At 43.1% G+C, this 27,074-nt stretch overlaps 1 protein-coding gene across 1 annotated transcript; it reads left to right on the forward strand.

Moving 5' to 3' along the window:
- Nucleotides 1–9,383: 9,383 nt before the first annotated feature.
- On the forward strand, nt 9,384–15,082 carry LOC110516390 (transmembrane emp24 domain-containing protein 3). Its single transcript, XM_036963867.1, has 3 exons — nt 9,384–9,702; nt 10,067–10,312; nt 14,244–15,082. The coding sequence occupies exons 1-3, from the start codon at nt 9,559–9,561 to the stop codon at nt 14,475–14,477; spliced, it is 624 nt and encodes a 207-aa protein (XP_036819762.1). The 5' UTR covers nt 9,384–9,558; the 3' UTR covers nt 14,478–15,082.
- Nucleotides 15,083–27,074: the final 11,992 nt, after the last annotated feature.

The following is a 27,074-nucleotide window of genomic DNA, read 5'->3' on the forward strand; positions in this document are numbered from 1 at the left end:
GTGGAAAATTATTCATGAACTACAACCCAAATGTTTTTCTAACTTAGTGCAAAATAACAGTAGCATAACATCCGTCACAGTATAAAGTGACTTTCTCCAACTTCTCTCTGAAGTCATAGTCCGCAATTTCTTTCAGTTCTGGCACAGGAGGTTGTAGGCCACACACTTGCCTGTATAGCCTCTCTACTCTTTACTCCATGTACCAGACAGACAGCAGTCATGCAGCCCACCTGCTTGTATACTCCATGTACCAGACAGACAGCAGTCATGCAGCCCACCTGCTTGTATACTCCATGTACCAGACAGACAGCAGTCATGCAGCCCACCTGCTTGTATACTCCATGTACCAGACAGACAGCAGTCATGCGGCCCACCTGCTTGTATACTCCATGTACCAGACAGACAGCAGTCATGCAGCCCACCTGCTTGTATACTCCATGTACCAGACAGACAGCAGTCATGCAGCCCACCTGCTTGTATACTCCTTGTACCAGACAGACAGCAGTCATAACTGAGGGCAGAAAAGGATATCAGGGTGTCCAGGAACTTGAAGCTGCTGATCATCATCTCCATGTTAATATACAGTAGATGGGAGAATGGTCAAGTATCACCATACTTTGTTTTGCTTACGCTGAGACTGTTGTCCTATCACCATTATGTCAGGTACCACAGCTCCTTCATGTACTCATGTGTACCATGGTAGGGTCGGGTCCTTGTGATAATGTAAAAAATCTACTTTGTTATTACAGGATTTACACCCAGAGCCCTGAGTCTGCTAACCAGTTTGTGGGTCAGAATGGCGTTGAAAGCAGAGCTATAAAATAAAATGCAATCTGACGCATGTAAAAATGTATAATTAACATTTGTTGGGACAATAAGCAAACTGGAGTTGTACATTATGCTACACTATTTGTTCCAGTTTTTTTTTTTTATCGATATCGACTGGGCTGCAGTGGCGACGCTTTGATATCATGGGGACCTAACGTCATTTCCTGGTACACCCACAGACACTGCAGTCAAATGCCAACCAGCAGCTCTCCGTCCTGCGGTGGCTGAAGACGTTTTGCCTGACGTTAAACATTAACAAGAGTGTCAGATTGAAGTGTCTGAATAAATGTAAACAGAACCACAAGAGCAGATTACTTTAATCTTTACTGAAAGTTTAAACATTTCTAATTGTAGTCACTTTCAATTGATTAATTGACTCCAAGAACCATAGATTGCTTGTAGTTCCTAACATTAACACAACTGACAGGTGTTGCTTGACTGTAAATTGGGATACATGTTTTAATAACATTGGATGTTTGATTGGGCTTAATGTTGCACACCTTGTCGTGTTGTGCATGGTATGCAACATTAAGTTTAGCTTCCATCCATCCCCTCGCCCCTACCGGGGCTTGAACCAGTAGTGTACCCTCTGCACACATCGATGAACAGCCACCCTCGAAGCATCGTTACCCATCACTCCACAAAAGCCACGGCCCTTGCAGAGCAAGGGGAACAACTACTTCCAAGGTCTCAGAGCGTGTGACGTCACCGATTGAAACGCTATTAGCGCGCACCACTGCTAACTAGCTAGCCATTTCACATCGGTTGCACATGCATGCCAACCAGGTGAGAATCACCAGAATTAATTGATACTTGATGAATCAGGTCTTCTCTGCTGTTTAATCAGCCTCCCCTTTGTCCACTCCAAGCTCCTCTTCATGGTTCCCTTCTGCAAGACACAATGTGTGAAAATAAAACGGAAGGAATGGGAACCCTATTCCTTTGAAGCAGTACTGGGTATATGCCTGAAGTTATTTTACCCTGATAAGCTTCGATGAAATATAAATATTCAAAAAGTGAACGTGCACATTAAAGTCTACTCTTTTCGAAAGCTGACATGTAACGTTAGACGTTAGCAAAGGTTTTACAAGGTTGTCACTAGCCAAATTTGCTTTATGTGAGCTTTTCTTTGTCTTCATGCTAATTGCGAGCCAACTCTAGCATTTAAATGAAAGCCAGTCAGGCTGAAGAAGTTGCCTACCTTAAGTTGTTGTTTTTGCTTAAATACAAGGCTTTGGGCTAAACGCGTAACTCAAAAACACGTCTGGCTTCAGTACTAGTGTAACAGGGTTGGTTATGTTTCCACTTGCCTCTAAAGAAATGTGTATTTAATGTTCAATCATTCTTATTGGTTAGTTCAACTCTGATGACAATAAGGTGTGTTGTGATTGGCCCCGCATGCAGATAGGGAGAGAACGTCAGGTCTTCCCAGTATGAAAATGTGACGCAAGGGGTAGGTCACGTTCTGAATACTGTTTTCTATTTTACAATGTGTACAAGTTTGCTGTACGTTACTGATTTATACATGTGTGGGTATATGGTACCTGTTAGGGATTGAGGGACTTTCTGGGATGTGTTTTGGCATCTGACTGCTCTAAATAAGTGTGTTAGCTAGTGTAGCAGTGTGATGTTGTTCCCCTAGATTATGCACCAAATTGCACACAAGGACCAGTTCAAATAGGCCAGGTCAAGAGGGGATGTTAATAATTTGATAATAATAATGTGTGTACAAACACTTTTCATATCAATATTGTACAGACATGTGATTGTAAAAGTTTTGTATATTTTGGTTTGGCCCATTGCGGGTATCTGTATTTCCATACCCCCTTATTGTTCTCTTTTGCCTGACCTTCAGCTAGCAAGGTATGTTGTCCTTGGCTCCGAAATTGTTCAATATAAAACCGTCATAATGTTACACAATGTACTGTTATGCTACCATAAGTTTGTTACAATGTGGACAATATAAAGATTTATGTTAACAAGTTTCACAAAGCTCCCTAACTAGGGTATCTATTGTAACTTGTGAGTACTTGGGACAGTGTTTGAGTGAGTGTCCATGTGCTTGCGCAGGTGCCTGAGAGCTATGACTGCGCCAAGGGTTAACATAATGTGTGTTGTCTCTTCGTGTGCAGGGCAAATAAAAATAATTCAACTAGCAGACCTTCAGTTGTGGCAGCGTCCTAATTAAAAGTACACAACGCAGAATGAACCACGCTACACTACCATACACCGATGTAATGGTCACATAAGCCCACTGCTAGCAGTAGTCTTCATGCTACAGATTTTGCCATTGACAGCTATCAATATCGTTAAGCCCTGCACAACTAACGTGCTGTTTCCCATTTAACAACAGCAACAGAAATAAATGATGCTCAACTGGGACCACTGGCTGATGTGATTTGGAGAAAACACAACGCAAGGAGAGTACGATATACATCTGTTACACTAGCCGATAAGTCACATTTAGGTAGCTTGTCTTCCTTAAGTCAATGATAAAGCAAAATAAAGACAATAGTCCAAAAATCGAGAACTACCAAGATATTGAGCATCTCACTTGTCTAATCTATGTAATGTTATGCCTGGCCCTGCATTCAAGCAACAAACTTGCTAGTATGTAATTTACCTTGATACTAACACACTCCTAAATGTTTCCGTTTTTTCAGCGGCGCTTTTAATAAAACACAAGATGGTGCAGTTCACTGCGGTTAGCAGTATGACCAGGCAAAGTTTGAGGGGAACTAAATTATATAATATGGCCGGGGTTCGAGGCTACCGACGTTAGCTAAATTAGCAGCAAGTATCTGATTTAGCTTATGCTAAGCACTGCTGATCCTGGTACTAGATTAATGTTAGCTGAATTTTATAGCCAGTGAAAATGTTGACTACGTGGAAATGTTGACTACTTTTTTCCTCAACTTTTTCACTCCGGACGCTTTATCTGGACACGATTCGTCAGGACCTCCAACAGCCGAAGCTAAGTAGTAACATTAACATGATGCCTTCTAATTGCAGTCGCTGTACTCGCCTTACGGCGAGGATAGCTGTGCTACAAGCCCAGCTTCAGACGCAATCGCTAGGCAAGGGTAATTTCAGTGTAGGAAAGGATGAAACAGCGTCTGTGCCACCAGTAAGTACAGATAGTAGTATAAATCCCCTGGCACAGTCCCCGCAGCCGGACAACTTTCTCACGGTTTCTGGAAGGAAATGCTGTAGGAACGCTCAACCGGTGTTGCTCATTCAGCTGACAGAAACTTTCAACCGGTTTTCCCCATTAAGCAGCGGGTCGGAGTCAGAGGCCGAGTCTTCTCTGGTCTCTACTCCTCCCGTTACGGGGTCTGAGACGCCGAAGCTTCCCACCATTAGCTCTGACAAATTGAAAACTCTAGTCATTGGCGACTCCATTACCCGCAGTATTAGACTTAAAACGAACCATCCAGCGATCATACACTGTTTACCGGGGGGCAGGGCTACCGACGTTAAGGCTAATCTGAAGATGGTGCTGGCTAAAGCTAAAACTGGCGAGTGTAGAGAGTATAGAGATATTGTTATCCACGTCGGCACCAACGATGTTAGGATGAAACAGTCAGAGATCACCAAGCGCAACATAGCTTCTGCGTGTAAATCAGCTAGAAAGATGTGTCGGCATCGAGTAATTGTCTCTGGCCCCCTCCCAGTTAGGGGGAGTGATGAGCTCTACAGCAGAGTCTCACAACTCAATCGCTGGTTGAAAACTGTTTTCTGCCCCTCCCAAAAGATAGAATTTGTAGATAATTGGCCCTCTTTCTGGGACTCACCCACAAACAGGACCAAGTCTGACCTGCTGAGGAGTGACGGACTCCATCCTACCTGGAGGGGTGCTCTCATTTTATCTACCAACATAGACAGGGCTCTAACTCCTCTAGCTCCACAATGAAATAGGGTGCAGGCCAGGCAGCAGGCTGTTAGCCAGCCTGCCAGCATAGTGGAGTCTGCCACTAGCACAGTCAGTGTAGTCAGCTCAGCTATCACCATTGAGACCGTGTCTGTGCCTCGACCTAGGTTGGGCAAAACTAAACATGGCGGTGTTCGCCTTAGCAATCTCACTAGGATAAAGACCACCTCCATTCCTGTCATTATTGAAAGAGATCATGATACCTCACATCTCAAAATAGGGCTACTTAATGTTAGATCCCTTACTTCAAAGGCAATTATAGTCAATGAACTAATCACTGATCATAATCTTGATGTGATTGGCCTGACTGAAACATGGCTTAAGCCTGATGAATTTACTGTGTTAAATGAGGCCTCACCTCCTGGCTACACTAGTGACCATATCCCCCGTGCATCCCGCAAAGGCGGAGGTGTTGCTAACATTTAGGATAGCAAATTTCAATTTACAAAAAAAAAAATGATGACGTTTTCGTCTTTTGAGCTTCTAGTCAGGAAATCTATGCAGCCTACTCAGTCACTTTTTATAGCTACTGTTTACAGGCCTCCTGGGCCATATACAGCGTTCCTCACTGAGTTCCCTGAATTCCTATCGGACCTTGTAGTCATAGCAGATAATATTCTAATCTTTGGTGACTTTAATATTCACATGGAAAAGTCCACAGACCCACTCCAAAAGGCTTTCGGAGCCATCATCGACTCAGTGGGTTTTGTCCAACATGTCTCTGGACCCACTCACTGTCACAGTCATACGCTGGACCTAGTTTTGTCCCATGGAATAAATGTTGTGGATCTTAATGTTTTTCCTCATAATCCTGGACTATCGGACAACCATTTTATTACGTTTGCAATTGCAACAAATAATCTGCTCAGACCCCAACCAAGGATCATCAAAAGTCGTGCTATAAATTCACAGACAACACAAAGAGTCCTTGATGTCCTTCCAGATTCCCTCTGTCTACCCAAGGACGCCAGAGGACAAAAATCAGTTAACCACCTAACTGAGGAACTCAATTTAACCTTGCGCAATACCCTAGATGCAGTTGCACCCCTAAAAACTAAAAACATTTCTCATAAGAAACTAGCTCCCTGGTACACAGAAAATACCCAAGCTCTGAAGCAAGCTTCCAGAAAATTGGAACAGAAATGGCGCCACACCAAACTGGAAGTCTTCCGACTAGCTTGGAAAGACAGTACTGTGCAGTACCGAAGAGCCCTTGCTGCTGCTCGATCATCCTATTTTTCTAACTTAATTGAGGAAAATAAGAACAATCCTAAATTCCTTTTTGATACTGTCGCAAAGCTAACTAAAAAGCAGCATTCCCCAAGAGAGGATGACTTTCACTTTAGCAGTGATAAATTCATGAACTTCTTTGAGGAAAAGATTATGATTATTAGAAAGCAAATTACGGACTCCTCCTTAAATCTGCGTATTCCTTCAAAGCTCAGTTGTCCTGAGTCTGCACAACTCTGCCAGGACCTAGGATCAAGAGAGACGCTCAAGTGTTTTAGTACTATATCTCTTGACACAATGATGAAAATAATCATGGCCTCTAAACCTTCAGGCTGCATACTGGACCCTATTCCAACTAAACTACTGAAAGAGCTGCTTCCTGTGCTTGGCCCTCCTATGTTGAACATAATAAACGGCTCTCTATCCACCGGATGTGTACCAAACTCACTAAAAGTGGCAGTAATAAAGCCTCTCTTGAAAAAGCTCCTAGACCTTAGTGCTGCCTTTGATACCATCGATCACCACATTCTTTTGGAGAGATTGGAAACCCAAATTGGTCTACACGGACAAGTTCTGGCCTGGTTTAGATCTTATCTGTCGGAAAGATATCAGTTTGTCTCTGTGAATGGTTTGTCCTCTGACAAATCAACTGTAAATTTCGGTGTTCCTCAAGGTTCTGTTTTAGGACCACTATTGTTTTCACTATATATTTTACCTCTTGGGGATGTTATTCGAAAACATAATGTTAACTTTCACTGCTATGCGGATGACACACAGCTGTACATTTCAATGAAACATGGTGAAGCCCCAAAATTGCCCTTGCTAGAAGCATGTGTTTCAGACATAAGGAAGTGGATGGCTGCAAACTTTCTACTTTTAAACTCAGACAAAACAGAAATGCTTGTTCTAGGTCCCAAGAAACAAAGATATCTTCTGTTGAATCTGACAATTAATCTTAATGGTTGTACAGTCGTCTCAAATAAAACTGTGAATGACCTCGGCGTTACTCTGGACCCTGATCTCTCTTTTGAAGAACATATCAAGACCATTTCAAGGACAGCTTTTTTCCATCTACGTAACATTGCAAAAATCAGAAACTTTCTATCCAAAAATGATGCAGAAAAATTAATCCATGCTTTTGTCACTTCTAGGTTAGACTACTGCAATGCTCTACTTTCCGGCTACCTGGATAAAGCACTAAATTAACTTCAGTTAGTGCTAAATACGGCTGCTAGAATCCTGACTAGAACCAAAAAAAATTATCATATTACTCCAGTGCTAGCCTCTCTTCACTGGCTTCCTGTCAAAGCAAGGGCTGATTTCAAGGTTTTACTGCTAACCTACAAAGCATTACATGGGCTTGCTCCTACCTATCTCTCTGATTTGGTCCTGCCGTACATACCTACACGTACGCTACGGTCACAAGACGCAGGCCTCCTAATTGTCCCTAGAATTTCTAAGCAAACAGCTGGAGGCAGAGCTTTCTCCTATAGAGCTCCATTTTTATGGAACGGTCTGCCTACCCATGTCAGAGACGCAAACCCGGTCTCAACCTTCAAGTCTCTACTGAAGACTCATCTCTTCAGTGGGTCATATGATTGAGTGTAGTCTGGCCCAGGAGTGGGAAGGTGAACGGAAAGGCTCTGGAGCAACGAACCACCCTTGCTGTCTCTGCCTGGCCGGTTCCCCTCTTTCCACTGGGATTTTCTGCCTCTAACCCTATTACAGGGGCTGAGTCACTGGCTTACTGGGGCTCTCTCATGCCGTCTCTGGAGGGGGTGCGTCACCTGAGTGGGTTGATTCACTGATGTGGTCATCCTGTCTGGATTGGCGCCCCCAGAGAACTGGCCATCCCACATATGCTCTCTCTAATTCTCTCTTTCTTTCTCTCTCTCGGAGGACCTGAGCCCTAGGACCATGCCCCAGGAATACCTGACACGATGACTCCTTGCTGTCCCCAGTCCACCTGACTGTGCTGCTGCTCCAGTTTCAACTGTTCTGCCTTATTATTATTCGACCATGCTGGTCATTTATGAACATTTGAACATCTTGGCCATGTTCTGTTATAATCTCCACCCGGCACAGCCAGAAGAGGACTGGCCACCCCACATAGCCTGGTTCCTCTCTAGGTTTCTTCCTAGGTTTTGGCCTTTCTAGGGAGTTTTTCCTAGCCACCGTGCTTCTACACCTGCATTGCTTGCTGTTTGGGGTTTTAGGTTGGGTTTCTGTACAGCACTTTGAGATATCAGCTGATGTACGAAGGGCTATATAAATAAATTTGATTTGATTTGATGAGAAACAGATCCTTCCACTGTAAACTAGCTGATAAACTTTACGATTCAGTAACAACACATTTCAAAGACAAAACCGTTACCTTTTAAAGGTTAAACTCTGCTTGCAATGGAAAAGGAAGTTCCTTCAAACTGTGAAATTTGGAAGAAAGGAGGAGCTAGTAAAATGTGCATATTAAAGAACGCCTTAAGTTAGCGTGTGTAGGTGTATATTTAGCAGCTGTAGGCGTTAACTTGACCTGTGCAGGACCGCTTGCAGCCGTTTATTTAGCACATGTTGAACCGCTTATTTATTTAGCACCTACACCTGTTTACTTTACACACGTAGCATTAAAAAGATTGTGTTTTGAACACGTGCTTTAAGACCCGAACAGGGTTCCATACAAAACAAAAGTTAAGTAATTAAGCACGAGGGGTAATGAGTAAGATTCTGTTTTCACATCTACAAGTGAATGCTTATATGCCTTCCCAATGAAGACTAGCTATAAAATTCAAGCCTATGGAAAATAGATTTTGTTTCTTTCTGGACGATTCACCATGCTGCCTGTTACATTTCGATTTGAAAAGTGTGCTCCTCCCTCACCGTTTTTGCCCGTTCATGTCACGGGCCATAAACCGGTGCCCCGCGGCTCAGCATAATCAACTCCACCCAGTGATACAACGTAATCATCACGTTTAAAAATGTTGCACTACTATAACTAAAATCCGTAGAACGGAAAACAAGTGATTTCAAGCTCAACAGTTTCCAAATCTCTGAATATGGTTCAAATTGTATAAAATAAAATACAATATTTTGTAAAAAATAATCGTGATCCGGAAGTGTTTTGTTTTGATGCCACGTCGGTTATGGTGGGAGCATAGAGAATGATAGAGGCCTCTAGTAGCCCAAAAAATATTTTGACATAGACAGCGTCATTGATGGCTTCCACCATTTTAACGTAGTCAACTGGGTGGGGCTTCCAACTTTATTGTCTGATCCCTCCTAATGACCCTATCATATCCAAAAGCGTCATTGGGAGAGATCGGCCAATCGCGAAGAAAAAAAATACTATTTCAAATTGAGATCTTATCAATGGTGCTTTCTGTGCGCTTAGACGCCAAAATAGGAACAATATATGCTTTCTCTATCGTTCTCTATGGGTGGGAGCTTTCCAAACTTTTTTTTTTATATCTCCCTGTCATCACATGAACATTGAAGAAGTGACTGGTTGCGACTTCAACTGTTTGTTGTTGTAGCTTTCATTTATAACCACATTTTCATAGCATTTGTCCTACAGAATGCGTTCCCTTGGACTGTGTTGTTTGATGTTGCATGTGATCGTTGTTTGTTCCACGGAGTTGACGTTTGAGTTACCTGATAACGACAAGCAATGTTTCTATGAAGAGCTCCAGAATGGAGTGAAGTTTGACCTAGACTTTCAAGTAAGTGATTCAATACGTGTAGTAGTTATGATGCCATTTCCCCATATGGTTGAGTTAGTTAGTGCATTGAACTGCTTTATCTGATCCCATGCTCTAATTGTCCCTTCACACTCACTGGAAGAATGCACAAAAAGATTTTGCAGTTTTGAAACCTCAGTAAAAGTACAGTTACTGTGGTTATACAGCTCTCTAACTGCAGTTACACTGCAAAATGACTACTGTAATTAAAACGTATTTTGGAAGCAGTATTTGCAGCATACTGCAGTTGTACTGCACTCTGACTGCAGTCTTTTTTTGTAAGGGCTGAATTACTCTAAATGTGTTTCCTTACATCATCCTAATCTTTCCATGTTGTATATACCAGGTGATTGCAGGAGGGAACTATGATGTGGACTGCTTTGTAACAGATCCAGTGAACAACGTCCTGTATCAGGAGAGGAAGAAGCAGTACGATAGCTTCTCTCACACCACCACTATGAAAGGAACCTACAAGGTCTGCTTCAGCAATGAGTTCTCTACCTTCTCCCACAAGACCATCTACCTGGACTTCAGGTCTGGAGAGGAGAGACCCCTACTGCCTGACATGAACAGAGACACAGCCCTAACACAGGTAAAACAATGTTATAACTATATTCGACTTTAATTATATTACATATGCATTTGACTGACACAGGTAAGATCAAATCAAATCAAATTTATTTATATAGCCCTTCGTACATCAGCTGATATCTCAAAGTGCTGTACAGAAACCCATCCTAAAACCCCAAACAGCAAGCAATGCAGGTGTAGAAGCACGGTGGCTAGGAAAAACTCCCTAGAAAGGCCAAAAACTAGAGAGGAACCAGGCTATGTGGGGTCGCCAGTCCTCTTCTGGCTGTGCCGGGTGGAGATTATAACAGAACATGGCCAAGATGTTCAAATGTTCATAAATGACCAGCATGGTCTAATAATAATAAGGCAGAACAGTTTAAACTGGAGCAGCAGCATGGCCAGGTGGACTGGGGACAGCAAGGAGTCATCATGTCAGGTAGTCCTGAGGCATGGTCCTAGGGCTCAGGTCCTCCGAGAGAAGTAGAGAGAGCACACTTAAATTCACACAGGACACCGAATAGGACAGGAGAAGTACTCCAGATATAACAAACTGACCCTAGCCCCCCGACACAAACTACTGCAGCATAAATACTGGAGGCTGAAACAGGAGGGGTCAGGAGACACTGTGGCCCCATCTGAGGACACCCTCGGACAGGGCCAAACAGGAAGGATATAACCCCACCCACTTTGCCAAAGCACAGCCCCCACACCACTAGAGGGATATCTTCAATCACCAACTTACCATCCTGAGACAAGGCTGAGTATAGCCCACAAAGATCTCCGCCACGGCACAACCCTAACCCATGTAAGATCATAATATAATACTATATACAGTGTATTCTGAAAATATTCAGACCCCTTGACTTTTTCCACATTTTGTTACAGCCTTATTATAAAACTGACTCACCCCCCTCCCAATCTACACACAATACCCCATCATGATGAACCAAAAGCTGTTTTTTTAAAAAAAATTGCAAATTTATTCTAAATGTTAAACTGATATCACTTGTGACCCGATTCAGGAAACTAGGCGTATGTCGCAAGTCACAACTTCACAGGAGGCTGTTAGAATGTAAAAAATAATTTATCAAAATGTGTTTTTTTGGCAGAAATGCCTTCTCAAACATGTTAACTTTCATGTGCCTTAATATCAAAGTTGCCAGAATGCCATCTGTAAATACAAATACAATTGTTAAATTACAAGCCTAGTTGGTTTAGCCACAGAAAAAGCAAGCAACCTTCCCGCTAGCCTTGATTGGCTGAGATAATGAGTGGGCTGGACATGCCGAGAGATGTTTGGATTGGTCTGCCATATAGCATGCGTCTGTCTATTGGAGCTGGTCAGTATGTCTAGGTAATCATGTCAAACGCTGCTTTTTTGGGGGGTTAGCTACCTTCAGATTCATGCAGGGTAGTAACGTCATGACGTGAGTTTACAAGTTTATCGACTTTCAAAGCAGAATTACTTTCCCGTTGTTTCCTCAAATGCAGTGTATGATATACCATTTTGTTGCTCTGAGGCTCTACTTTTATCCAATGTAAAAAAACAGAAATTCAAATGTTGCTACATAAGACCGAATCCAGGTGGTGAGTCACATTTACCTAAGTATTCAGACCCTTTACTCAATACTTTGTCGAAGCACCTTTGGCAGCGATTACAGCCTCAAGTCTTCTTGGGTATGCTACAAGCTTGGCACACCTGTATTTTGGGAGTTTCTCACATTCTTCTCTGAAGATCCTCTCAAGCTCTTGTCAGGTTGGATGGGGAGTGTCGCTGCACAGCTATTTTCAGGTCTCGCCAGAGATGTTCAATGGGGTTCAAGTCCGGGTTCTGGCTGGGCCACTCAAGGACATTCAGGGACTTGTCCCAAAGCCACTCCTGTGTTGTCTTTGCTGTGTGCTTAGGGTTGTTGTCCTGTTGGAAGTTGAACCTTCGCCCCATCCTGAGGACCTGGGTGCTTTGGAGCAGATTTTCATCAAGGATCTCTCTGTACTTTGCTCCGTTCATCTTTCCCTCGATCCTGACTAGTCTTCCCAGTCCCTGCCGCTGAAAAACATCACCACAGCATGATGCTACCACCACCATGTGTCACCGTAGGAATGGTTCCAGGATGTGACGCTTGGCATTCAGGCCAAAGACTTCAATCTTGGTTTCATCATACCAGAGAATTTAGTTTCTCATGGTAAGAGTCCTTTAGGTGCCTTTCAGCAAACTCCAAGCGGGTTGTCATGTGCTTTTTACTGAGGAGTGGCTTCCGTCTGGCCACTACCATAAAGGCCTGATTGGTGGTGTGCTGCAGAAATGGTTGTCTTTCTGGAAGGTTCTCTAATCTCCACAGAGGAACTCTGGCGCTCTGTCAGAGTGACCATTGGGTTCTTGGTCACCACCCTGACCAAGGCCCTTCTCCCCCAATTTGCTCAGTTTGGCCGGGCGGCCAGCTCTAGGAACTTCTTCCATTAAAGAATGATGGAGGCCACTGTTTGCTTGGGGAACCTTCAATGCTGCAGACATTTTTTTGTACCCTTCCATGCACCATCAACTGTAGGACCTTATACAGACAGGTGTTTGCCTTTCCAAATCATGTCCAATCAATTGTATTTACCTCAGGTGGACCAATCAAGTTGTAGAAACATCTCAAGGATGATCAATGGAAACAGGATGCACCAGCTCAATTTTGAGTCTCATAGCAAAGGGTCCAAATACTTATGTAAATAAGATATTTCTGTTTGATTTTTAATACATTTGAAAAAAATTCTAACCTGTTATTGCTTTGTCATTTTAGCGATTTTAGAATAAAGTAACATCGCAAAATGTGGGGAAGGGGTCTGAATACTTTCCGAATGCACTGTGTATATAAAAATACAATATAAACGCAATAAGTAAAGTGTTGGTCCCATGTTTCATGAGCTGAAATATAAATCCCAGAAATGTTCCGTACGCACAAAAAGCTTACATCCCTGTTAGTGAGCATTTCTCCTTTGCCAAGATAATCCATCCACCTGACAGGAGTGGCATTCAAGAAGCTGACTAAACGGCATGATCATTACACAGGTGCACCTTCTGCTAGGGACAATAAAAGGCCACTTTTAAAATGTGCAGTTTAGTCACACAACACCATGCCACAGATGTTTTGAGGGAGCGTGCAATTGGCATGCTGACTGCAGGAATGTCCACCAGAGCTGTTGCCAGAGAATTGAATGTTCATTTCGCTACCATAAGCCGCCTCCAACATCGTCCAACCGGCCTCAACCACAGACCACATGTAACCATGCCAGCCCAGAACCCCCACAACAGATTTAATGTTTATGAACTGTAACGCAGTACAAGTTTTGAAATGATTGGATTTATATTTTTGTTCAGCATGTGTATCTAATAATTTAGATATCTATGCCATTTTATATAACTAATAAAGGTAAGATCACTGACACCAGTACAGTAGATCACAGAAGACCTAGCTGGAAAGGTACTTAGAGGTTCGCTGCTCTTAACGACGTGGGTCTATTGACACACACTAGCGCTGCATTCAATTGGAATGGGTTGAACCAAAACGGTCCACAGGACTGTATGATAAAAGCCACCCACAAGTTATTATTTTTTTTCCCCACATATTGTGCAGGACTTTTATTTTGACGAGGTAAGCAGGGAGGAAGTGGGTCAGTAAGTTGAAAAATAATTGTATTTAACTTCTGGCTTCCCAGCTAATTGTTTTTGTCCAATCCAATTGAAAGCAGCGCTAGTGTATGTCACTAGATCCGTGTTGCTAAGCGCAGCTAACCTCTAGGTACCTTTGCAGCTAGGCCCATCCAGAAAGCATCCCTTACTCCTAGAGCTATATATGACTAACTCCACCCCCTAGGCACTTGACATATGTAGATGTGAACGCAATGTTGTTTAAATTGCAGATTGCCCCTCTAAGGATGTATTAATATTAATCTCGTCTCTTCTCCAGATGGAGTCGGCCTGTCTGTCCATCCATGAGATCCTGAAGGTAGTGTCTGACTCTCAGACCTGGTATCGGTTAAGGGAGGCTCATGACCGCATCAGAGCAGAGGACCTCCATGAGCGTGTGTCCTATTGGTCGATAGGAGAAACTATAATCCTTTTCACTGTCAGCATTGGACAGGTTCTCATTCTCAGGAGCTTCTTCAGCGACAAGAAGGGCAGTGTTGCAGCCAACACATAGGTCCCACCATATTATTATATATATGATACATTCTATAATACTGGGTTAGTGTTTCAGCCAACACAAGATATTGTATTATAGGTCATCTGCAACTAGACTGTAACCTACCTTCATACCCCACAACAAACTGTAGTCCTATACAGTTATATTAAGACTCTAGCTTGTGGATTCTAGCCTCTGAAAATGAAATACTGTGGTTGCAACAGCTGTTTAGTGATTTCAATCAAACGGTTAGCAACCTAACACATCTGTGGTACACCAAGCCTTTATTTGTTTTTGTCTCAGTGTACATCATTAATTTGTGCTATGACATTAATTTATTGTGTGTAAAACATTTTGTCTGTCTCGCCCTCTCTCTTGTACACAGTCACACACACCATAACCCCACAATTTGATTTCCATTTGAAATCCTATTTTCCCTTTCCTTAACCCCAACCCCTAAGCTTAAAATAGCCTTTGTCCTTGTGGGGATGTGGTAAATGTTCCCACATGGGAGAATTTTCCTTGTTTTACTATCCTTGTGAGGACTTTTGGCAATTCCTGGGCCACTTGAAGATAGGGGTGTGTCTTGACTATCATTAAAGTCAATAATGTTATATTATCAATTCTCTGTGTAATTATTATGTGATTAAACTTTAACTAGAAAGTCGGGGCACCACGGGAAAATGTTGTTTAAAGAGTTACTATTTCCCGGATTTAACTCTTCAGATATTTTAATATCTTATCGATTAATAAAGTGACTAATGTATTAATACCTCATCAGTCATATTCTGAATGTTTCAAAATCCTTGGATATCTGCTTGAACCATAGCATAAATTATGAATCCGCTATATACATATTGGCTTATTTAGTAATTAAATAATTACATAAACACAATGGTTATTGGTTACTAATGCAATGAAAAGTCCCTAGTGGACTTAGCCCAATATGACGGCTTGGTAGACAATGGAAAGGGGTGGGGACAGATAAAGAGCGGGAAAGACAGAATGGACCCACTACACACAGTTTAACTATGCTCATGTAAATGCTAATACTTTGCACATGAACAGTCGCTCATTCGGAAGGAATTACAATTTATATATTTACGCCTGTATATCTCTGAAATCGTCAGTCTGTCTGCTGGAGAGTCAGTTGACAGAAAGTCTCTTGTTTTGTCCACCAGAGATCAGTCTTTTGTAGTTGTAGGTCTGTTTATAATGGGTACGTCAGGTATACCAATGGTCGTTCGATAGAGAAATGTTCTCCAGAATGCATCTTTCAGAGTACCACCCGGTGGTTCTCGGTCACGTTTACCAGACTAAAGTATTTAAACAGCTGCAGATTGAATGTTCCTGTGTAGTAGTATTCGGTTTTGTAGATTTCTTAGAGCTCTCTGGTCTATAGAGTAGTAACCATTTCAACATGTAGCTACAGTACAGCTCTCTGGTCTAGAGTAGTAACCATTTCAACATGTAGTTACAGTACAGCTCTCTGGTCTATAGAGTAGTAACCATTTCAACATGTAGTAACAGTACAGCTCTCTGGTCTAGAGTAGTAACCATTTCAACATGTAGCTACAGTACAGCTCTCTGGTCTATAGAGTAGTAACCATTTCAACATGTAGCTACAGAATAACGTTGTGTCGTGGAAATTTCCTCTATTTACCAAATCATGGGAGCAAACCACAACACAAGTCAGAGTTAGTTATCAAAGTCCATCTTTAATTATATGAGCTCTATCACAACCCTGTGACTCAGATAAATTCAGTGTCTCTCAATGAATTCTCTGAGAGCCCCTTCTGCCTTGCAACTGCGATCCTTTAATAGCAAAGAACACACATAGTCAGACAGCATAGACATAATAAATCGTTCAGCTTTGTCTCCTTACTCAAACCCCAGAACCATAAACCAATCCTCCATATCAACAGGCATATATCAAATTGTCATTTAGATACAACCAACTCTAAATACAACCAATCCTGGACAAGCTCACGGAGAGGATAGAATGATTCCAGACACTGCCATCCCCGATGTGAAAAGTAGGGAGTGAACTGGCACACAGACACAGTGGAGCAAAAGATATGTTTACACATGATGACCCCTTGACCTCTCCCCTCTCTGCGGCCCATGCAACTTAGTCTTGACATAGAACAGATAACTGCAACCTCGCCACAGTATTATACAAAAATACCATTCTGATGAGAAGTAACTTACAAACATATGATGAATATAAAACATCTTACCTATGTTACCAACCAATTCTGATTATTCCACAACAGTTGTCAGTGTAAATAACAGTAAAGATGATGAAGTGGTGGTGAGGGGATGGATTGTACAACTCAGAATCCCTTTGTCAGTGTAAATAAACAGTGTATTGGACATCACCCGGGGAAAATGTTTTGATACAATGATTTAGCTTGGAGTTTGCGCTTTTGGGACTGTTCCATTGGATCCATTGTTTTAGACACAGCTCATGTACAGTTGAAGTCAGAAGTTTACATACACCTTAGCCAAATACGTTTAAACTCAGTTTTTCACAATTCCTGACATTTAATCCCGGTAAAAATTCCCTATTTTAGGTGAGTTAGGATTGCCACTTTATTTTAAGAACGTGAAATGTCAGAATAATAGTAGAGAGAATGATTTATTTCAGGTTTTCTTTCTTTCATCACATTCCCAGTGGGTCAGAAGTTTACATACACTCAATTAGTATTTGGTAGTATTGCCTATAAATTGTTTAACTTGGGTCAAAGTTTTTGGGTAGCCTTCCACATGCTTCCCACAATAAATGTGGTTAATTTCGGCCCATTCCTTCTGACAGAGCTGGTGTAAGTAAGTCAGGTTTGTAGGCCTCCTTGCTTGCACACACTTTTTCAATTCTGCCCAGAAATGTTCTATAGGATTGAGGTCAGGGCTTTCTGATGGCCACTCCAATACCTTGACTTTGTTGTCCTTAAGTCATTTTGCCACAACTTTGGAAGTATGCTTGGGGTCATTGTCCAGTCAGGAAGCTTTAACTTCCTGACTGATGTCTTGAGATGTTGCTTCTATATATACACATAATTTTCCTGCCTCATGATGTCATCTATTTTGTGAAGTGCACCAGTCCCTCCTACAGATAAGCACCCCAACAACATGATGCTGCCACCCCTGTGCTTCACGGTTGGGATGGTGTTCTTCGGCTTGCAAGCCTCCCCCTTTTCCCTCCAAACAACGCTGGTCATTATGGCCAAACAGTTCTATTTTTGTTTCATCAGACCAGAGAACATTTCTCCAAAAAGTACTATCTTTGTCCCCATGTGCAGTTGCAAACCGTAGTCTGGCTTTTTTATGGCATTTTTGGAGCAGTGGCTTCTTCCTTGCTGAGCGGCCTCTCAGGTTATGTCGATATATGACTCGTTTTACTGTGGATATAGATACTTTTGTACCCGTTTCCTCCAGCATCTTCACAAGGTCCTTTGCTGTTGTTCTGGGATTGATTTGCACTTTTCGCACCAAAGTACGTTCATCTCTAGGAGACAACGGTATGACGGCTGCGTGGTCCCATGGTGTTTATACTTGTGTACTATTGTTTGTACAGATGAACGTGGTTCCTTCAGGTGTTTGGAAATTGCTCCTAAGGATGAACTAGACTTGTGGAGGTCTACAATTATTTTTCTGAGGTCTTGGCTGATTTATTTAGATTTTCCCATGATGTCAAGGAAAGAGGCACATAGTTTGAAGGTAGGCCTTGAAATACATTCACAGGTACACCTCCAATTGACTAAAATTATGTCAGTTAGCCTATCAGAAGCTTCTAAAGCCATGGCATAATTTTGGGGAATTTTCCAAGCTGTTTAAAGGCACAGTCAACTTAGTGTATGTAAACTTCTGACCCACTGGAATTGTGATACAGTGAAATAATCTGTCTGTAAACAATTGTTGGAAAAATGACTTGTCATGCACAAAGTAGATGTCCTAACCGACTTGCCAAAACTGTAGTTTGTTGTCAAGAAATTTGTGGAGTGGTTGAAAAACTAGTTTTAATGACTCCAACCTAAGTGTATGTAAACCTCCGACTTCAACTGTCAACCCTCAGTGTAGTTTCATTATCTAGGCAGCAGATGGCAGTACCTGCATGGTGGACTCCAAGAATCAAACCCAGCTTTTATTATTTTTATTTCACCTTTATTTAACCAGGTAGGCAAGTTGAGAACAAGTTCTCAATTTACAATTGCGACCTGGCCAAGATAAAGCAAAGCAGTTCGACAGATACAACGACACAGAGTTACACATGGAGTAAAACAAACATGCAGTCAATAATACAGTATAAACAAGTCTATATACGATGTGAGCAAAGGAGGTGGGAAGGGAGGTAAAGGCAAAAAAAGGCCATGGTGGCAAAGTAAATACAATATAGCAAGTAAAACACTGGAATGGTAGATTTGCAATGGAAGAATGTGCAAAGTAGAAATACAAATAATGGGGTGCAAAGGAGCAAAATAAATAAATAAATTAAATACAGTAGGGAAAGAGGTAGTTGTTTGGGCTAAATTATAGGTGGGCTATGTACAGGTGCAGTAATCTGTGAGCTGCTCTGACAGTTGGTGCTTAAAGCTAGTGAGGGAGATAAGTGTTTCCAGTTTGCACAGTAGAAAAATGCTTATTGAAATTTTCAATTATGGTGGATTTATCAGTGGTGACAGTGTTTCCTATCTTCAGTGCAGTGGGCAGCTGGGAGGAGGTGTTCTTATTCTCCATGGACTTTACAGTGTCCCAGAACTTTTTTGAGTTAGTGTTGCAAGAAGCAAATTTCTGCTTGAAAAAGCTAGCCTTGGCTTTTCTAACTGCCTGTGTATAATGGTTTCTAGCTTCCCTGAACAGCTGCATATCAAGGGGGCTGTTCGATGCTAATGCAGAACGCCATAGGATGTTTTTGTGTTGGTTAAGGGCAGTCAGGTCTGGGGAGAACCAAGGGCTATATATGTTCCTGGTTCTACATTTCTTGAATGGGGCATGTTTATTTAAGATGGTTAGGAAGGCATTTAAAAAAAATATCCAGGCATCCTCTACTGACGGGATGAGATCAATATCCTTCCAGGATACCCCGGCCAGGTCGATTAGAAAGGCCTGCTCGCTGAAGTGTTTCAGGGAGCATTTTACAGTGATGAGTGGAGGTCGTTTGACCGCTGACCCATTACGGATGCAGGCAATGAGGCAGTGATCGCTGAGATCTTGGTTGAAGACAGCAGAGGTGTATTTAGAGGGCAAGTTGGTTAGGATGATATCTATGAGGGTGCCCGTGTTTAAGGCTTTGGGGAAGTACCTGGTAGGTTCATTGATAATTTGTGTGAGATTGAGGGCATCAAGTTTAGATTGTAGGATGGCTGGGGTGTTAAGCATGTTCCAGTTTAGGTCGCCTAGCAGCACGAGCTCTGAAGATAGATGGGGGGCAATCAGTTCACATATGGTGTCCAGAGCACAGCTGGGGGCAGAGGGTGGTCTATAGCAGGCGGCAACGGTGAGAGACTTGTTTTTAGAGAGGTGGATTTTTAAAAGTAGAAGTTCAAATTGTTTGGGTACAGACCTGGATAGTAGGACAGAACTCTGCAGGCTATCTTTGCAGTAGATTGCAACACCGCCCCCTTTGGCAGTTCTATCTTGTCTGAAAATGTTGTAGTTTGGAATTAAAATTTCAGAATTTTTGGTGGTCTTCCTAAGCCAGGATTCAGACACAGCTAGAACATCCGGGTTGGCAGAGTGTGCTAAAGCAGTGAATAGAACAAACTTAGGGAGGATGCTTCTAATGTTAACATGCATGAAACCAAGGCTATTACGGTTACAGAAGTCGTCAAAAGAGAGCGCCTGCGGAATAGGAGTGGAGCTAGGCACTGCAGGGCCTGGATTCACCTCTACATCGCCAGAGGAACATAGGAGTAGTAGAATAAGGGTGCGGCTAAAAGCAATAAGAATTGGTAGTCTAGAACGTCTGGAACAGAGAGTAAAAGGAGGTTTCTGGGGGCGATAAAATAGCATCAAGGTATAATGTACAGACAAAGGTATGGTAGGATGTGAATACAGTGGAGGTAAACCTAGGTATTGAGTGATGAAGAGAGAGATATTGTCTCTAGAAACATCATTGAAACCAGGAGATGTCATTGCATGTGTGGGTGGTGGAACTAATAGGTTGGATAAGGTATAGTGAGCAGGACTAGAGGCTCTACAGTGAAATAAGCCAATAAACACTAACCAGAACAGCAATGGACAAGGCATATTGGCATTAAGGAGAGGCATGCTTAGTCGAGTGATCAAAAAGGTCCGGTGAGTGGAGAGGTTGGTTGGGGGTCACGGCGATTTAGACAGCTAGCCAGGCCATCGGTAGCAAGCTAGCATAGGATGGAGGTCTGTTATTAGCCACCTCTTGCGTTCCGTCAGTAGATTAGTGGGGTTGCGTGTGGTAGAGGGGATTAATCCAAATCACACAACAACAACAAAAATAAAAACAATAGATATAGTTATAGAGGCCCAAGAAGAAAACATAATAATAATAATAATAATAATACAAATAAATAAATAAATTGTCCGATTGTCTATTCAGATAGCAGCCGATAAGACAGCTAACGGTTAGCAGGCCGCAGATGGGCGTCCAGGTAACGTCGCGACAGAGGAGCCAGCCGGATAACTCCTTCGGGTAGATAACGTCGGCAGGCCAGTTGTGAAGGCCCGGTGGGGCTCCACGTAGGCAGTAAAACGGGTCCGGATAGGTGACTGCAGCCCAGGAGTGATTGATGGAACTCAGGAGTGATTGACGGAGATGGCTAGCTCCGGAATAATTGATGTTTGCTCCGGAATCGACGAAAGCCGATAGTCACACGGATAGCAGCTAGCTAGCTGTGAGATCCAGGTATGATTGTCCTCAGTTAGCGCTTGAAATCCAGGGACATGGAGAGAAAAATTGGTCCGGTATGTTCCGTTCCGAGCCGCGCTGCGCTGCGCCGTACAAAACTGGCGAACAAAACTGGCGATTTTCGAGCCAAAGGATAGCTGATGACCACAAACTGTGGTTAGCTGAATACTAACGATTTGCCAGTAAAGAAGCTAACTAGCTTCTGAACTAGCTTCTGATTAGCTTCTGGATTAGCTTCTGGCTAGCTCCTGGCTAGCTTCTGGCTAGTTTCTGGCTAGCTTCTTGGAGTTTCTGGCTAGCTTCTTGGAGGATTAATAATTTTGCACGCCCAATTTTTCCGTTTTTGATTTGTTAAAAAAGTTTGAAATATCCAATAAATGTCGTTCCACTTCATGATTGTGTCCCACTTGTTGTTGATTCTTCACAAAAAAATACAGTTTTATATCTTTATGTTTGAAGCCTGAAATGTGGCAAAAGTTCGCAAAGTTCAAGGGGGCCGAATACTTTCGCAAGGCACTGTATCTTGTCTCATCGCTACAACTCCCGTACGGGCTCGGGAGAGACGAAGGTTGAAAGTCATGCGTCCTCCGATACACAACCCAACCAAGCCGCACTGCTTCTTAACACAGCACGCATCCAACCCGGAAGCCAGCCGCACCAATGCGCCGGAGGAAACACCGTGCACCTGGCCACCTTGGTTAGCGCACACTGCGCCCACACTGCGCCCACTGCCCGCCACAGGAGTCGCTGGTGCGCGATGAGACAAAGACACCCCTACCGACCAAGCCCTCCCTAACCCGGGCGACGTTAGGCGTCGCCCCACGGACCTCCCGGTCGCGGCCGGTTACGACAGAGCCTGGGCGTGAACCCAGGGACTCTGATGGCACAGCTGGCGCTGCAGTACAGCGCCCTTAACAACTGTGCCACCCGGGAGGCCCTTCCTGCCACCCATTCTGAAACTAACTGCAGCTCTTTAAGTGTTGGGGCTCCCGAGTGGCGCAGCGGTGTAAGGTACTGCATCCCAGTACTAGAGGCATCACTACAGACCCTGGTTCGATCCCGGGCTGTATCTCAACCCGGCCGTGATTGGGAGTGTCATAGGGCGGCGCACAATTGGCCCAGCGTCGTCCGGGTCAGTGGATGGTTTGGCCGGGGTAATCCGTCATTGTAAAATAAGAATGTGTTCTGATTTGCGTAGTTAAATAATATAAAATAAAACGTGTTCCAGTCATTTCAGTCGCTGTAGTAGCTGACGTGTATAGTGTTGAGTCAGCCACATGCATAGACATACATTTACTTAAAGCCAGTGGCATGTCATTACTAAAGATTTAAAATGAAAGGGGCCTAAACAGCTGCCCTGGGGAATTCCCGATTCTACCTGGATTTTGTTTGGCGAGGTTAAAGAACACCCTCTGTTAGACAAGTAACTCTTTATCCGCAATATAGCAGGGGGTGTAAAGCCATAACACATCCATTTTTCCAGCAGCAGACTATGATCGATAATGTCAAAAGTCTAACAAAACAGCCCCCACAATTTATTCATTATACATTTCTCTCAGCCAATCATCAGTAATTTGTGTAAGTGCTGTGCTTGTTGAAGGTCCTTCCCTATAAGCGTGCTGAAAGTCTGTTGTCAATTTGTTTATTGTGAAATAGCATTGTGCCTGGTCAAACACAATTTTTTCCAAAAGTTTACTAAGGGTTGGTGACAGGTTGATTGGTCGGCTATTTGAGCCAGTAAAGGGGGCTTTAATATTCTTAGGTAGCGGAATGACTTTAGCTTTCCTCCAGGCCTGAGGGCACACACTTTCTAGTAGGCTTATATTGAAAAAATGGCAAATAGGAGTGGCAATATCATCCACTATTATCTTCAGTAATTTTTCATTCAGGTTGTCAGACCCCGGTGGCTTGTAATTGTTGATGGACAATTTTTCACCTCTTCCACACTCACTTTACAGAATTTAAAAGTACAATGGTTGTCTTTCATAATTTGATCACATATACTTGGATGTGTAGTGTCAGCGTTACACAGTTTACAGTTTGAAGCTTTTTCTTGAGTGGGCAGCTTGATGATAGCCAGTCAATATTTAAATCACCAAAGAAAATATACTTCTATGTTGATATCACATACATGCAAAAATCGCTGACGACTTTTATTTCCCTCACCAACTTTAAACATCAGCTATCTGAGCAGCTAACCGATCGCTGCAGCTGTACATAGTCCATCTGTAAATAGCCCACCCAATCTACCTACCTCATCCCCATATTGTTTATATTTACTTTCTGCTCTTTTGCACACCAGTATCTCTACTTGCACATCATCATCTGCTCATTTATCACTCCAGTGTTAATCTGCTAAATTGTAATTATTCGTTCCTATCACCTATTTATTGCCTACCTCTTCATGCCTTTTGCGCACACTGTATATAGACTTTCTTTTTTCTACTGTGTCATTGACTTGTTTATTGTGTTATTGGCTTGTTTATTGTTTATTCCATGTGTAACTCTGTGTTGTTGTCTGTGTCACACTGCTTTGCTATGCTTTATCTTGGCCAGGTCACAGTTGTAAATGAGAACTTGTTCTCAACTGGCCTACCTGGTTAAATAAAGGTTAAATAAATCAAATAAAAAACATCAAGCATTTCACACTGTTAGTGGTGACCACTTGGTGGTCTATAGCATCTTCCCACCAGAATGGGCTTTAGGTGAGGCAGATGAACCTGTAGCCATATTACTTCAACAGTATTTAAGATGAGATCCTCTCTAAGTTTTACAGGAATGAATATAGACCGCAACACCGCCCCCATTGGCATTTTCTGTAGATCTTATAACCATGTATTGCTACCACTGTATCATCAAAGGTATTATCTAAGTGAGTTTCAGAGATAGTCAGAATATGAATGTCATCTGTTACAAGTAAGTTATTGACTTCATGAACCTTGTTTCTCAGGCTGTTTATGTTAATATGGGCTATTTTTTAGCACCTTTCTGGGTTTGATTGATTTTAATGCTTTACTGGGAAGCTTATCAGAAGTAGACTTCCTCATGTTATTTATAGTGGAGCTGATAGTGCAGGGTGAGCTGCACACAGTGGACTTCCTATGAGTCCAGGAGCCATTGATAAGTCACTGTCCTGACCACTAACAGTACTGTACACCATGGACCACTGTCCTGACCACTAACAGTACTGTACACCATGGACCACAGTCCTGACCACTCTAACTGTACTGTACACCATGGACCACTGTCCTGACCACTCTAACAGTACTGTACACCATGGACCACTGTCCTGACCACTCTAACAGTACTGTACACTATAGACCACTGTCCTGACCACTCTAACAGTACTGTACACCATGGACCACTGTCCTGACCACTAACAGTACTGTACACCATGGACCACTGTCCTGACCACTCTAACAGTACTGTACACCAGGGACCACTGTCCCGACCACTCTAACAGTACTGTACACCATGGACCACTGTCCTGACCACTCTAACAGTACTGTACACTATAGACCACTGTCCTGACCACTCTAACAGTACTGTAAACCCTGGACCACTGTCCTGACCACTCTAACAGTACTGTACACCATGGACCACTGTCCTGACCACTCTAACAGTACTGTACACTATAGACCACTGTTCTGACCACTCTAACAGTACTGTACACTATAGACCACTGTCCTGACCACTCTAACAGTACTGTAAACCATGGACCACTGTCCTGACCACTCTAACAGTACTGTAAACCATGGACCACTGTCCTGACCACACTAACTGTACTGTACACCATGGACCACTGTCCTGACCACTCTAACAGTACTGTACACCATGGACCACTGTTCTGACCACTCTAACAGTAGTGTATACCATGGACCACTGTCCTGACCACTCTAACAGTACTGTACACCATAGACCACTGTCCTGACCACTCTAACAGTACTATACACCATGGACCACTGTTCTGACCACTCTAACAGTACTGTACACCATGGACCACTGTTCTGACCACTCTAACAGTACTGTACACCATGGACCACTGTTCTGACCACTCTAACAGTACTGTATACCATGGACCACTGTCCTGACCACTCTAACAGTACTGTACACTATAGACCACTGTCCTGACCACTCTAACAGTACTGTAAACCATGGACCACTGTCCTGACCACTCTAACAGTACTGTACACCATGGACCACTGTTCTGACCACTCTAACAGTACTGTACACCATGGACCACTGTCCTGACCACACTAACAGTACTGTACACTATAGACCACTGTCCTGACCACTCTAACAGTACTGTACACTATAGACCACTGTCCTGACCACTCTAACAGTACTATACACTATAGACCACTGTCCTGACCACTCTAACAGTACTGTAAACCATGGACCACTGTCCTGACCACTCTAACAGTACTGTACACCATGGACCACTGTCCTGACCACTCTAACAGTACTGTACACTATAGACCACTGTTCTGACCACTCTAACAGTACTGTACAATATAGACCACTCTCCTGACCACTCTAACAGTACTGTAAACCATGGACCACTGTCCTGACCACACTAACTGTACTGTACACCATGGACCACTGTCCTGACCACTCTAACAGTACTGTACACCATGGACCACTGTTCTGACCACTCTAACAGTACTGTATACCATGGACCACTGTCCTGACCACTCTAACAGTACTGTACACCATAGACCACTGTCCTGACCACTCTAACAGTACTATACACCATGGACCACTGTTCTGACCACTCTAACAGTACTGTATACCTTGGACCACTGTCCTGACCACACTAACAGTACTGTACACCATGGACCACTGTCCTGACCACACTAACAGTACTGTACACCATGGACCACTGTCCTGACCACTCTAACAGTACTGTACACCATGGACCACTGTCCTGACCACACTAACAGTACTGTACACTATAGACCACTGTCCTGACCACTCTAACAGTACTGTACACTATAGACCACTGTCCTGACCACTCTAACAGTACTATACACTATAGACCACTGTCCTGACCACTCTAACAGTACTGTACACCATGGACCACTGTCCTGACCACTCTAACAGTACTGTACACCATGGACCACTGTCCTGACCACTCTAACAGTACTGTACACCATGGACCACTGTCCTGACCACACTAACAGTACTGTACACTATAGACCACTGTCCTGACCACTCTAACAGTACTGTAAACCATGGACCACTGTCCTGACCACACTAACTGTACTGTACACCATGGACCACTGTCCTGACCACTCTAACAGTACTATACACTATAGACCACTGTCCTGACCACACTAACTGTACTGTACACCATGGACCACTGTCCTGACCACTCTAACAGTACTGTACACCATGGACCACAGTTCTGACCACTCTAACAGTACTGTATACCATGGACCACTGTCCTGACCACTCTAACAGTACTGTACACCATAGACCACTGTCCTGACCACTCTAACAGTACTATACACCATGGACCACTGTTCTGACCACTCTAACAGTACTGTACACCATGGACCACTGTTCTGACCACTCTAACAGTACTGTACACCATGGACCACTGTCCTGACCACACTAACAGTACTGTACACTATAGACCACTGTCCTGACCACTCTAACAGTACTGTACACTATAGACCACTGTCCTGACCACTCTAACAGTACTATACACTATAGACCACTGTCCTGAC

The sequence above is a fragment of the Oncorhynchus mykiss genome, chromosome 26 (assembly GCF_013265735.2).
Source record: "Oncorhynchus mykiss isolate Arlee chromosome 26, USDA_OmykA_1.1, whole genome shotgun sequence".
Lineage (NCBI taxonomy): Eukaryota > Metazoa > Chordata > Actinopteri > Salmoniformes > Salmonidae > Oncorhynchus > Oncorhynchus mykiss.